Below are 14494 nucleotides of genomic sequence, written 5' to 3'. Positions count from 1 at the left end.
GAGGGGCTGAAACCCTCTCTAGCTTTAAGATTAGATTCAAAACGTTCCTTCTTGACTAAGCCTATAGTTAGGGCTGGCTCAGGTAGACCTGAACCAACCCTTAGTTATGCTGTTATAGGCCGAGGCTGCTGGAGGACCTCGTTACAAGCTGAGCTTCTTTTCTTTCATCCTACTCTTTAACTGACTCATACCTCACCATCTTTTTCTCTTTCTCAAATTTTATCAACGTCCAAGCTTTTTTGGAAATGAGGTTTTTATTTGGAATATTTGACATGTTTTGATTGTTTTAACGTGGAGATTTCAGAAAGTAAATCAGTGATGAGTCATGAGGGGATGCTGAAGGCCGAGCAGCTCTGATAATTAAAAGTTTTGGACACGTGAGCAGAGCCAGAAAACACGGAAGTCATCATCAGTTAGAGTTCATACAGTTCATGTTGGAAAATACAAAATCATTTCATGAATTATGGAGTTTTGAACTGAACTATTTGTTTTAGTTAAAGCAATTTGATTTCTTTCAAGATACATTTTTTGGCACTGAACTTCTTTGATACTTTTTTATTCATGGTTAAATAATATGGACATTTTAAATACATGTTATGAAGTGTGTGTGTGTGTGTGTGTGTGTGTGTGTGTGTGTTTGTGTGTGTGTGTGTGTGTGTGTGTGTGTGTGTGTGTGTGTGTGTACTCAGTGAACTGTATCAGTTCAGTTTCTGTTCAGTCTGACTGAGGGAGGTTTTTGTACGACGCTTTTTCACTGTGTGAACACATACTGACTGTTGATGACATGAAAACTCTGACAGTAGTAAACTGCTGCATCTTCAGTCTGGACTCCTCTGATGGTCAGAGTGAAGTCAGAGTTTGATCCACTGCCTGTAAAACGATCTGAAATCCCTGATTGTCTGGTGCTAGCAAAGTAAATGAGAAGTTTAGGAACTCCTCCATCTTTCTGTTGGTACCAGGATAAAAGATGGTAGTTGCTCCAAACATGAACGTTCTGACTGGTTGTACATGTGATGGTGGCGGAGCCTCCCAGAGCAGAGCTCACTGCTCCAGACTGAGTCACTGTGACCTGGCCTCTGGACTCTGAGGATACAGAGACAACAACATAAAGCAGCGTCACGGTTTTGTGAGCTTCATTTCAGAGGGACGGATGTTCATAGAGGAGAGGAGTTGGATTCTCTGGACTTTACCTGTGAAGCAGCAGCAGAGGAGAGTCCAGATGAGGACGCAGGTCAAAGTCATGTTTCTGATGAGGAGGATTTCTGTGGCTTCTGTTGTCATGAAGGACAGCTGTCAGTCATCCAGTGTTCAAACTCTCAGGACTATAAAGTGTTCCAGAGCACTGGAGCATGGTGCTGCTGATGCAAAGTGGCTCTCTATGGAAATGATCCGACCGACTCCAACAGGGACTTTTATCAGTCTTGTGATGTTTATAAATTTATCAATCAGTTGTTCCTCGATGGAAAATTGCGAAGAATTTATGATCTCATCATCTACAGTTCATAATATTAATAAAAGATTCAATTAATCCAGACAAATATCTGGATTGAATGGACAATGCTGAAAACTAATATTGGATGGTGGTGATCTACGGGGGCTCAGGCAGCACTGCATTTAAACCAGACACAATTCTGTATTGGAAATCACTGCATGGGCTCAGGAACACTTCTGAAAACTGTTGTTTCTGAACACAGTTCATCGCTGCATCATCAAATTCAGGTTAAAAACTCTCCAAAGAGGGAAAAGATAAAAACATGATCCAGACTCGCAGCTGCCTTCTCTGAGGTGAAGTTGAAAACTGTCTTGTGGTCAGACAAATCAAAATCATTGATTCTTTTTGGAAATAATTGGCACTGTGTCCTCCAGGCTCGAAAGGAGAGGGACCACCCAACTGGTTAACAGGACAGAATTCATAAGCCACAACTGTGATGATGCAGGGACGCACTAGTCTGGGAAGGCACCATGAATGCTGAAGGATAAATACTAGATTTGATGCAACATATGCTGACATCCAAACAACGTCATGTTTTCAGGAGAATTCTTGCTTATTTCAACAAGACAATGGTAAACCAAATTCTGCACATATTACAACTACATGGCTCTCTAGTAGAAGACTCCGGGTGATAAACTGGCCTTCCTGCAGCCCAGACCTGTAACCCACTGAAAAACAATTGGTGCATAGGGGAAAAAAAACATGACAAAGGAGATCCCAAAGTGTTGATCAGCTCAAATTCTATATCAGATCAAAATGGATAACATTTCACTTTCAAAACTCCAGCAACTGATCTCCTCAGTTCCCAAATGTTCACAGTGTTGTTAAAAGAAGAGCTGATGCAACACAGTCGACAATATGACCCTGTCAAATTCAAAATGAGAACATATTTCTCACTTTGAATGTTGATATCTTGCCTTTGGTCCATTTTCAATTAAAAGTGTGTTTATGGATTTTGCAAATCATCCTGTTCTTTATTTATTTACATTTCCCAAAGCGTCCCAACGTTTTTTGAATTGGGGTTAAAAACAAAATGATAAATTCTATTATTTTGTTACACTGTTATTTTCATTTTTCATATCAGCTGACAAATTTACAAAAGTAGTAAGTTGTTTTGGTGAGTTTGTTTGTTTCAGAGTCAGAGAGCCGTGTCTCTCTACAGTCAGAGGTTTTTGTACGGCGGTTCAATGAGTTTGTATCACTGTGGAGGACTTTTGGTGGAGGAACCAGACTCGATGTTGGAAGTAAGTACAACTTAAAGCTGTTTTATTTTAGGAATTAGTGTGTCACTAACATAGATTTTTATTTAATTGCTCAGAATGTCTGAAGAAAAATCTATGTATTTTTTTACATCTGTGATTTTCTGACAACGTGTGATTTTGAAATGGAAGTTTAAAAACTAATTTGAAAGAACATAGAAAATATGAATTGTTCAGATGATGAATATTTATTTCTGGTTTTCATGTTAAAGCTGCATGTGGAGGCTTGTAGGTTTAGTTCAGTGTTTCAGAGTCAGAGAGCCATGTCTCTCTAAAGTCAGAGGTTTTTGTACGGCGGTTCAATGAGTTTGTATCACTGTGGTCGACTTTTGGTGGAGGAACCAGACTGGATGTTGGAAGTAAGTTTATTCTCTTTTCAACACTAAAAAGGAAATAGTAAACTAATTTTAGTATTGTTTGTTTAGTGTTAGATAGAAAATGAAACTTTTTGGTTGCAGCAATGTTTGAATTTATATTTGTACTTGTCTTCTTATATAATGGAGCCGATAACTCAGTTAAACTTTTGACATTTTCACTGTCAGACTGAAGTTTAAAGAACTTGATGTGCAGAAAAGATAAAACTTTATTCCTCTTCTGATTAGTTTGTGATTTTCCAGCACAACAACTGTTGTTAGGTTGAATACAAATTCTATCAGTAAAACTGGACAGAGTGAAGATAAAGATGCGTATTTGTAAGTTAGCAAAATCATCTATTTTATTATCGTGTCAAATATGGTTTCAAATTTAGTTAGAAATTACTTAAACAGATAAATAACGATCAAAATCCACATATAGAACATTTTATGTTGGTGAGTTTCTTTCCTGTTGTTGTTTCCTCTAAATCCTTTAAACTAACGTGTCGTTCAGACTTTTAATGATTATGGTCAGAAAAACTTTGATTGTAAATTGTTCCACATCTTCTTCTTTTATTTTCAGAGTAGTTTGACATATTTCAGTGTAAACTGTACGATGATTCTCTCTGTGCTGATTTGCATGAGATGCTTCTTAAAGGGAAGTGAAACAAGGTGTGAGTGAGTGACTGGTGGAGCAGAAAAAACATCTGACTGAAACTCCTTAAAGGACAAAATGAACTGTCTCCCAGTGAAGGTGTCCAAGTGTGTTTCCTGTCCTCTAACCTGAGTGGTGTCTCCTAGGTGATACTCGTCCCACCCTGACGGTGCTGCCCCCCTCCGTGGAGGAGCTGCAGAAGAATGAGAAGGCCACCTTCATGTGCCTGGCCAACAAGGGCTTCCCCTCAGACTGGAGTCTGGCCTGGAAGGTGGACGGCAGCAGCAGCAGCAGCAGCAGCAGCATCAGCTGGGAGGAGAGCAGGAGCCTCGCTGTGCTGGAGAAGGACGGCCGCTACAGCTGGAGCAGCACCCTGAGGCTCCCTGCAGACCAGTGGGGGAAGGTGGGCTCTGTGACCTGTGAGGCCACCCGGGGCTCCCAGACTCCCATCTCAGAGACACTGAGGAGAGACCAGTGCTCCCAGTCCTGACCTGCCTCACTGAGACTCTCATACTGGTTTCACTCTGATACTGCTCTCAATCTGGAACTCTGTCTTTCCTTCTTTGATGTGACTAAATAAAGATTCAAATAGTTTCATTTTCCTCTTCATCATGAAACTCATGTTTTCAGTGAAATAAAGATCTTTGTCTTCAAATCAAAAATGTTTCCAAGTAAAAATTTCTTTCATCAGATGTTTTATTCCACTTAAACTCTCCACATATTAAAGTAATGGTCGAGCATATTTTTTATTGATCATATTAAAAATCTAAGAGCTTATTTAACTCTGCAATAACACCAAGAATTATGTGGGCAGAATTGAAAAGTTGACGATGATTGTTAAATGAATCTAAAATCTCACAAAAGATGTAAAACGTGAGAAAAGTAAAATAGCGTCTCATCACAGCACATACAGTGGTGCTAGAAAGTTTGAAGGAATTTTCTATATTTCTGCATGAACATGAAATCCTCAGATTTGAACACAAGTCCTATAAAAAAAACCTACTGGGTCCAATTCTGTTTTATATGTTTATAAATGCAACCTCTTGGACCTCTGTTTAAAACAACCAAGATTGCGTCACACTTCTATGCTGACGATACTCAGGTATACCTGCCTCTGAAACCTGACACCGCCTCTATGAATTCTTAAACAACCTGATTGGCTGTGTGAAAGTGTGAAAGAAGGACGGAGTGGGACTCTAAGATGTGAAACTTCCTGTAAACTGCCGGGAATGTTTGGTTTAGAAATGCAAAAAGAAGACTGGCCACAACACCGAGCCAGCGCAGAGGATGCTGGGAATTATGTGTGTGCTTTTGAAGGCCTGGGGTCGGTGCAGAGTGATCCTCTGTTTGTGGATGTTCAGTGTGAGCAGAACAATCTTTACTGTAACGAGGACCAGCGCTCTGTTAAAGTAGGTTTTCATTTCCTGGTTGAGTTTGGATCTGGATTAATCAGAGAGGAGGAAAAAGAAAGAAAACTTCTGATTGGTTGATAGTAGAATATCATCAGCATACAGTGATTTTACAGAACCATGTCAGTGTGTGTGTGTGTGTGTGTGTGTGTGTACTCACGTTGAATTAATTAGAAAATGTGTTTGGATGGGTTTAATAAGGAGATTTCAGATCCTATATCAAGCAAGAATGGGTCAACATTTCACTTTCAAAACTCCGGCATGGGTCTCATCAGTTCCCAAATGTTTAAAGAGTGTTGTAAGAAAGAAGAAAAGGTGATGCAACACGGTGGTGAACATGACGCTGCCCCAAATACTTTGAGACGTGTTGCTGCCATCAAATTCAAAATGAACGCCTATTTTTTCATAAAACAATCAAATATTTCTGAGTTTAAACATTTGATGTGTTTTCTTGAAATTTGGCCAACGTCTAAGCTTTTTTGGAAATGAGGTTTTTATTGGGAATAGTTTGCATGTTTTGATTGTCTTAATGTGGAGATTTCAGAAAGTAAATCAGTGATGAGTCATGAGGGGATGCTGAAGGCCGAGCAGCTCTGATAACTAAAAGGTTTGGACACGTGAGCAGAGAAAGAAAACACGGAAGTCATCAGTTAGAGTTCAAACAGTTCATGTTGGAAAATACAAAATCATTTCATGAATTATGGAGTTTTGAACTGAACTATTTGTTTTAGTTGAAGCAATTTGATTTCTTTCAATATACATGTTTTGGCACTGAACTTCTTTGATACCTTTTCATTCATGGTTAAAGAACATGGACATATTAAATAAATGTTATGAAGTGTGTGTGTGTGTGTGTGTGTGTGTGTGTGTGTGTGTGTGTGTGTGTGTGTGTGTGTGTGTGTACTCAGTGAACTGTATCAGTTCAGTTTCTGTTCAGTCTGACTGAGGGAGGTTTTTGTACGACGCTTTTTCACTGTGTGAACACATACTGACTGTTGATGACATGAAAACTCTGACAGTAGTAAACTGCTGCATCTTCAGCCTGGACTCCTCTGATGGTCAGAGTGAAGTCAGAGTTTGATCCACTGCCTGTAAAACGATCTGAAATCCCTGATTGTCTGGTGCTAGTATAATAAATGAGAAGTTTAGGAACTCCTCCATCTTTCTGTTGGTACCAGGCTAAATGATTCCCATTATAAACCTTCTGACTGGTTGTACATGTGATGGTGGCGGAGCCTCCCAGAGCAGAGCTCACTGCTCCAGACTGAGTCACTGTGACCTGGCCTCTGGACTCTGAGGATACAGAGACAACAACATAAAGCAGCGTCACGGTTTTGTGGGCTTCATTTCAGAGGGACGGATGTTCATAGAGGAGAGGAGTTGGATTCTCTGGACTTTACCTGTGAAGCAGCAGCAGAGGAGAGTCCAGATGAGGACGCAGGTCAAAGTCATGTTTCTGATGAGGAGGATTTCTGTGGCTTCTGTTGTCATGAAGGACAGCTGTCAGTCATCCAGTGTTCAAACTCTCAGGACTATAAAGTGTCCCAGAGCACTGGAGCATGGTGCTGCTGATGCAAAGTGGCTCTCTATGGAAATGATCCGACCGACTCCAACAGGGACTTTTATCAGTCTTGTGATGTTTATAAATTTATCAATCAGTTTATCAGAGGATTAATTTGACCTTGACATCTGACCTTGATAGAATTTCTTTAATCTAATTTGTTTATTTGAGTTCTCACTGTTTACTTTAAGGACTTGTGGAAACCTGATGATGTTTTTGGTCGTATTTATGCAGCAAATTAGAAAAGTGAATGGGGTAAAAAAAAAAAATTCAGCCACCACTTTAAACTTATTTGGGGAATACCTTCAATATTTATATGTTTGAAACATAGTTCACATTTAGATGTCTTAAAAAAAATCCACATTAATTTGAATGAAGTTTATTAATTAGAAACTGGAGTAAATTTTTCAATTGTTCACAAAAAAACAACTTCAGATTCTGATTTCTCAAAGCTGTGAATTAAATGGACATCATCAGGTAATTAGATTAAATTCAACACGTTTAATGTTAACTGCATCTTTCTGAAAATAAATCTAATGAAACAGAAAAAAATTCTAATTCAAAATTACTGATGTGTCCTTCTGCCTGTTTCTCTGCTTTCACCCGTGATTTCTAAATTTTTGTGGATCTTTCTGGTCTCAGCTGTTCACCCTCTGACCACCAGATGGCCGCAGTCCTTCCCTCCAGTTTCCAACACCTGAAGAAGTTAAGAGGAATAAAGGAACTGCATTCGACTGATTCAAATCCTACTTATCAAATAGATTCCAGTTTGTCCATGTCAACAATGAGTCTTCCAGACAAACAATATTTAGTTATGGAGTTCCACAAGGCTCAGTGTTAGGCCCTATACTTTTTACTTTGTACATGCTTCCATGAGCAGATGTCACCAGGAAGCACTGCATCAACTTCCATTGTGATGCAGATGACACTCATCTATATCTTTCTACAAAACCAGATGAAATTAAAACTGCAAGCAGTGATGTACGGGCCCTCGCACTCCGGCACCGCGTTTTATTTTTTTCAATTCAGAATACATGTATAAAGTCCTATCTAAACTAATTTTCTCTTAACTTAAAGAAAAATATTATAATTAAGAATTAAAACTGCAACCTATAACTCCACCGTCCACAAATATTCATTCAAATGGGACCAAAATTGCCATAGACATTCTTTGGATAGTAGGTATACGTGTTTTCAAGTTGGTCTGGTGTGATATTAAATATATTCCTGTAATGTGTTGTGAATGCAAAACTTTTTCAATTTCCCCAAATGTTTCAACTTCACTAAAAGTTGAATCACCATCAACAGTTGGAATCTGAACCATCAATATCAACCTTGGTGAAGTAGAATATTTTACCTGTTGAGTTAACCAGACTGTCGGCTGAGTCTCTGGAAGCTCTGAGTGAACTCTGTGGTACACTTTCTCCGGCTACGACTCATTCTCTGGCGCTGAAGATAGTCCTTCGGTCTACGACGCTGACTCCCAGCTGGAAACACCCCCATGAAGACACGGGTTCGAGCCCCGCCGAGGAAACGCAACACACATGGTTCACGGTTTCTATGGAAATGATCCGTCCGACTCCAACAGGGACTTTTATCAGTCTTGTGATATTTATAAATTTATCAATCAGATTTTTCTCTTTAGAAAATTGCAAAGAATTTATGATCTCATCATCTACAGTTCATAATTTTATTAAAAGATTCAGTGAATCCAGACAAATATCTGGATTGAAGGGATAATGCTGAAAACTAATATTGGATGGTGGTGATCTTTGGGCGCTCAGGCAGCACTGTATTTAAACCAGACACAATTCTGTAGTGAAAATCACTGCATGGGCTCAGGAACACTTCTGAAAACTATTGTTTCTGAACACAGTTCATCGCTGCATCCACAAATTCAGGTTAAAACTCTCCAAAGAGGAAACAAGATAAAGACATGATCCAGACTCGCAGCCGCCTTCTCTGAGGTGAAGTTGAAAACTGTCCTGCGGTCAGACAAATCAAAATCATTGATTCTTTTTGGAAATCATGGGCACTGTGTCCTCCAGGCTCAAAAGGAGAGGGACCACCCAGCTGGTTAACAGGACACAATTCACAAGCCACAACTGTGATGGTGCAGGGACGCACTAGTCTGGGAAGGCACCATGAATGCTGAAGGATAAATACTCGATTTGGTGAAACATATGCTGACATCCAAACAACGTCATGTTTTCAGGAGAATTCTTGCTTATTTCAACAAGACAATGGTAAACCAAATTCTGCACATATTACAGCTACATGGCTCTCTAGTAGAAGACTCCGGGTGAAAAACCGGCCTTCCTGCAGCCCAGACCTGTAACCCACTGAAAAACAATTGGTGCACAGTGAAAGAAAAATATGACAAAGGAGATCCCAAAGTGTTGATCAGCTCAAATTCTATATCAGATCAAAGTGGATAACATTTCACTTTCAAAACTCCAGCAACTGATCTCCTCCGTTCCCAAATGTTCACAGTGTTGTTAAAAGAAGAGCTGATGCAACACAGTCGACAATATGACCCTGTCAAATTCAAAATGAGAACATATTTCTAACTTTGAATGTTGTTATGTTGCCTTTGGTCCATTTTCAATTAAAAGTGTGTTGATGGAATTTGCAAATCATCCTGCTCTTTATTTATTTACATTTCCCAAAGCGTCCCAACTATTTTTTAAAATGGGCTTAAAAACAAAATGATAAATTCTCATATTTTGTTACACTGTTATTTTCGTTTTTCCTATCAGCTGACAAATTTATAATAGTAGTAAGTTGTTTTGGTGAGTTTGTTTGTTTCAGAGTCAGAGAGCCGTGTCTCTCTACAGTCAGAGGTTTTTGTACGGCGGTTCAATGAGTTTGTATCACTGTGGTACACGTTCGGTGGAGGAACCAGGCTGGATATTGGAAGTAAGTATAACTTAAAGCTGTTTTATTTTAGGAATTAGTGTGTCACTAACTTAGATTTTTATTTAATTGCTCAGAATGTCTGAAGAAAAATCTATTTATTTTTGTACATGTGTAATTTTGCTGATTTCCGATTTTGAAATGGAAGTTTAAAAACTAATTTGAAAGAATATAGAAAATTAGAATATTTCAGATGATGAATATTTATTTCTGGTTTTCATGTTAAAGCTGCATGTGGAGGCTTGTAGGTTTAGTTCAGTGTTTCAGAGTCAGAGAGCCGTGTCTCTCTACAGTCAGAGGTTTTTGTACGGCGGTTCAATGAGTTTGTATCACTGTGGTGGACTTTTGGTGGAGGAACCAGACTGGATGTTGGAAGTAAGTTTATTCTCTTTTCAACACTAAAAAGTAAATAGTAAACTAATTTTAGGATTGTTTGTTTAGTGTTTGATGGAAAATGAAACTTTTTGGTTGCAGCAATGTTTGAATTTATATTTGTATTTGTCTTCTTATATCATGGAGCCGATAACTCAGTTAAACTTTTGACATTTTCAATTTCAGACTGAAGTTTAAAGAAGTTGATGTGTAGAAAAGATAAAACTTTATTCCTCCTCTGATTAGTTTGTGATTTTCCAGCACAACAACTGTTGTTAGGTTGAATACAAATTATATCAGTAAAACTGGACAAAGTGAAGATAAAGATTCGTATTTCTAAGTTAGCAAAATCATCTATATTATTATCGTGTCAAATATGGTTTCAAATTTAGTTTGAAAACAGTTAAACACTTAAATAACGATAAAAATCCACATGTAGAACATTTTATGTTGGTGAGTTTCTTTCCTGTTGTTGTTTCCTCTAAATCCTTTAAACTAACGTGTCGTTCAGACTTTTAATGATTATGGTCAGAAAAACTTTGATTGTAAATTGTTCCACATCTTCTTCTTTTATTTTCAGAGTAGTTTGACATATTTCAGTGTAAACTGTACGATGATTCTCTCTGTGCTGATTTGCATGAGATGCTTCTTAAAGGGAAGTGAAACAATGTGTGAGTGAGTGACTGGTGGAGCAGAAAAAACATCTGACTGAAACTCCTGAAAGGACAAAATGAACTGTCTCCCAGTGAAGGTGTCCATGTGCGTTTCCTGTCCTCTAACCTGAGAGTTGTCTCCTAGGTGATGCCAGTCCCACCCTGACAGTGCTGCCCCCCTCCGTGGAGGAGCTGCAGAAGAATGAGAAGGCCACCCTCATGTGCCTGGCCAACAAGGGCTTCCCCTCAGACTGGAGTCTGGCCTGGAAGGTGGACGGCAGCAGCAGCAGCAGCAGCAGCAGCATCAGCTGGGAGGAGAGCAGGAGCCTCGCTGTGCTGGAGAAGGACGGCCGCTACAGCTGGAGCAGCACCCTGAGGCTCCCTGCAGACCAGTGGGGGAAGGTGGGCTCTGTGACCTGTGAGGCCACCCGGGGCTCCCAGACTCCCATCTCAGAGACACTGAGGAGAGACCAGTGCTCCCAGTCCTGACCTGCCTCACTGAGACTCTCATACTGGTTTCACTCTGATACTGCTCTCAATCTGGAACTCTGTCTTTCCTTCTTTGATGTGACTAAATAAAGATTCAAATAGTTTCATTTTCCTCTTCATCATGACAGTTGTTCATGTTTTCAGTGAAATAAAGATCTTTGTCTTCAAATCAAAAATGTTTCCAAGTAAAGATTTATTTCATCAGATGTTTTATTCCACTTGAACTCTCCAAATATTAAAGTAATGGTCGAGCATATTTTTTATGGATCATATTAAAAATCTAAGAGCTCATTTAACTCTGCAATAACACCAAGAATTATGTGGGCAGAATTGAAAAGTTCACAATGATTGTTAAATGAATCTGAAATCTCACAAAAGATGTAAAACATGAGAAAAGTAAAATAGCCTCTCATCACAGCACATACAGTGATGCTAGAAAGTTTGAAGGAATTTTCTATATTTCTTCATGAACATGAAATCCTCAGATTTGAACACAAGTCCTATAAAAGAGAACCTACTGGGTCCAATTCTGTTTTATATGTTTATAAATGCAACCTCTTGGATCTCTGTTTAAAACAACCAAGATTGCGTCACACTTCTATGCTGACGATACTCAGGTATACCTGCCTCTGAAACCTGACACCGCCTCTATGAATTCTTAAACAACCTGATTGGCTGTGTGAAAGTGTGAAAGAAGGACAGAGTGGGACTCTAAGATGTGAAACTTCCTGTAAACTGCCGGGAATGTTTGGTTTAGAAATGCAAAAAGAAGACTGGCCACAACACCGAGCCAGCGCAGAGGATGCTGGGAATTATGTGTGTGCTTTTGAAGGCCCGGGGTCGGTGCAGAGTGATCCTCTGTTTGTGGATGTTCAGTGTGAGCAGAACAATCTTTACTGTAACGAGGACCAGCGCTCTGTTAAAGTAGGTTTTCATTTCCTGGTTGAGTTTGGATCTGGATTAATCAGAGAGGAGGAAAAAGAAAGGAAACGTGCTGATTGGTTGATAGTAGAATATCATCAGCATACAGTGATTTTACAGAACCATGTGTGTGTGTGTGTGTGTGTGTGTGTGTGTGTGTGTGTGTGTGTGTGTGTGTACTCAGTGAACTGTATCAGTTCAGTTTCTGTTCAGTCTGACTGAGGGAGGTTTTTGTACGACGCTTTTTCACTGTGTGAACACATACTGACTGTTGATGTAATGAAAACTCTGACAGTAGTAAACTGCTGCATCTTCAGCCTGGACTCCTCTGATGGTCAGAGTGAAGTCAGAGTTTGATCCACTGCCTGTAAAATGATCTGAAATCCCTGATTGTCTGCTGCTAGATCTATAAATGAGAAGTTTGGGAACTCCTCCATCTTTCTGTTGGTACCAGGATAAAAAATCCCCATTATAAACCTTCTGACTGGTTGTACATGTGATGGTGGCGGAGCCTCCCAGAGCAGAGCTCACTGCTCCAGACTGAGTCACTGTGACCTGGCCTCTGGACTCTGAGGATACAGAGACAACAACATAAAGCAGCGTCACGGTTTTGTGGGCTTCATTTCAGAGGGACGGATGTTCATAGAGGAGAGGAGTTGGATTCTCTGGACTTTACCTGTGAAGCAGCAGCAGAGGAGAGTCCAGATGAGGACGCAGGTCAAAGTCATGTTTCTGATGAGGAGGATTTCTGTGGCTTCTGTTGTCATGAAGGACAGCTGTCAGTCATCCAGTGTTCAAACTCTCAGGACTATAAAGTGTCCCAGAGCACTGGAGCATGGTGCTGCTGATGCAAAGTGGCTCTCTATGGAAATGATCTGACCGACTCCAACAGGGACTTTTATCAGTCTTGTGATGTTTATAAATGGATCAATCAGTTTATCAGAGGATTAATTTGACCTTGACATTTGACCTTGATAGAATTTCTATAATCTAATTTGTTTATTTGGGTTCTTACTGTTTACTTTAAAGACTTGTGAAAACCTGATGTTGTTTTTGGTCGTATTTATGCAGCAAATTAGAAAAGTGAATGGGTTATAAAAATTTCAGCCACCACTTTAAACTTATTTGGGGAATATCTTCAATATTTATATATTTGAAACATTAGTTCACATTTAGATGCCTTAAAAAAGCCACATGAATTTGAATGAAGTTTATTATTTAGAAACTGGAGTAAATTATTTAATTGTTCATAAAAAAACAACTTCAGATTCTGATTTCTCAAAGCTGTGAATTAAATGTACATCATCAGGTAATTAGATTCAATTCAACACATTTAATGTGAACTGCATATTTCAGAAAATAAATCTAATGAAACAGAAAATAATTCTAATTCAAAATTACTGATGTGTCCTTCTGCCTGTTTCTCTGCTTTCAGCCGCGATTTCTGAATTTTTGTGGATCTTTCCGGTCCCTGCTGTTCAACCTCTGACCACCGGATGGCCTCAGTCCTTCCCTCCAGTCTCCAACACCTGAAGACCTTACGAGGAATAAAGGAACTGCATTAGACTGGTTCAAATCCTACTTATCAGATAGATTCCATTTTGTCCATGTCAACAATGAGTCTTCCAGACAAACAGTAGTTAGTTATGGAGTTCCACAAGGCTCAGTGTTAGGCCCAATACTTTTTACTTTGTACATGCTTCCATTAGGAGATGTCATCAGGAAGCATTGCATCAACTTCCATTGTTATACAGATGACACTCAGCTATATCTTTCTATAAAACCAGATGAAATTAAAACTGCAAGCAGTGATGTACGGGCCCTCGCACTCCGGCACACCGCGTTTTATTTTTTTCAATTTAGAATACATGTACAAAGTCCTATCTAAACTATTTTTGTCTTAACTTGAAGAAAAACATCATAATCAAGAATTAAAACTGCAACCTATAACTCCACCGTCCACAAATATTCATTCAAATGGGACCAAAATTGCCATAGACATTCTTTGGATAGTAGATATACGTGTTTTTAAGGAGGTCTGCAATGATATTAAATATCTTCCTCTCGTGTAGTATTATGTATATGCAAAACTTTTTCAATTTCTCCAAACGTTTCAACTTCTTTAAAAGTTGGTGTCGATGGAGGAAGAGCCCTTTGAGATTGAGGGCTCTATGCAGCTCACCGGGGGGGGGGGAGGCAGCAGAGGTGTTTGGGAGGTGTGAGGTGTGGAGGAGAGAGATGAGGGTGGTGAACTAAACCTGTTGAAGAAACAGTTTAGCTCATTGGTCCTCTCCAGGTTCCCCCTGGTTGTTCCTCTCCAGGTTCCCCCCGGTTGTCTCTCTCTCCCCTTGAACCCAGTAATCTCCTTCATTCCGGTCCACACCTCCCTCACGTTGTTCTGCTGGAGTTTTGCC

At 39.5% G+C, this 14494-nt stretch overlaps 2 gene segments (V, D, J or C); both read left to right on the top strand.

Annotated features, from left to right (window-relative positions):
- Positions 1 to 2727: 2727 nt before the first annotated feature.
- LOC138209822 (Ig kappa-b4 chain C region-like) lies at positions 2728 to 4382 on the top strand. The segment is given in 3 exon segments: positions 2728 to 2736; positions 3029 to 3110; positions 3906 to 4382. Coding segments are annotated over 3 exon segments (435 nt in total).
- A 4375-nt stretch (positions 4383 to 8757) lies between these two features.
- On the top strand, positions 8758 to 11324 carry LOC138209821 (immunoglobulin kappa constant-like). The segment is given in 3 exon segments: positions 8758 to 8858; positions 9527 to 9648; positions 10816 to 11324. Coding segments are annotated over 3 exon segments (567 nt in total).
- Positions 11325 to 14494: the final 3170 nt, after the last annotated feature.

The sequence above is a fragment of the Embiotoca jacksoni genome, unplaced genomic scaffold, assembly GCF_022577435.1.
Source record: "Embiotoca jacksoni isolate LCO1_2020_lvr unplaced genomic scaffold, fEmbJac1.0.p SCAF_41, whole genome shotgun sequence".
In the NCBI taxonomy this organism is placed as follows: domain Eukaryota; kingdom Metazoa; phylum Chordata; class Actinopteri; family Embiotocidae; genus Embiotoca; species Embiotoca jacksoni.
The sequence above is the reverse complement of the archived record's forward strand: the minus strand, read 5'-3'. Positions and strand labels throughout refer to the sequence as shown.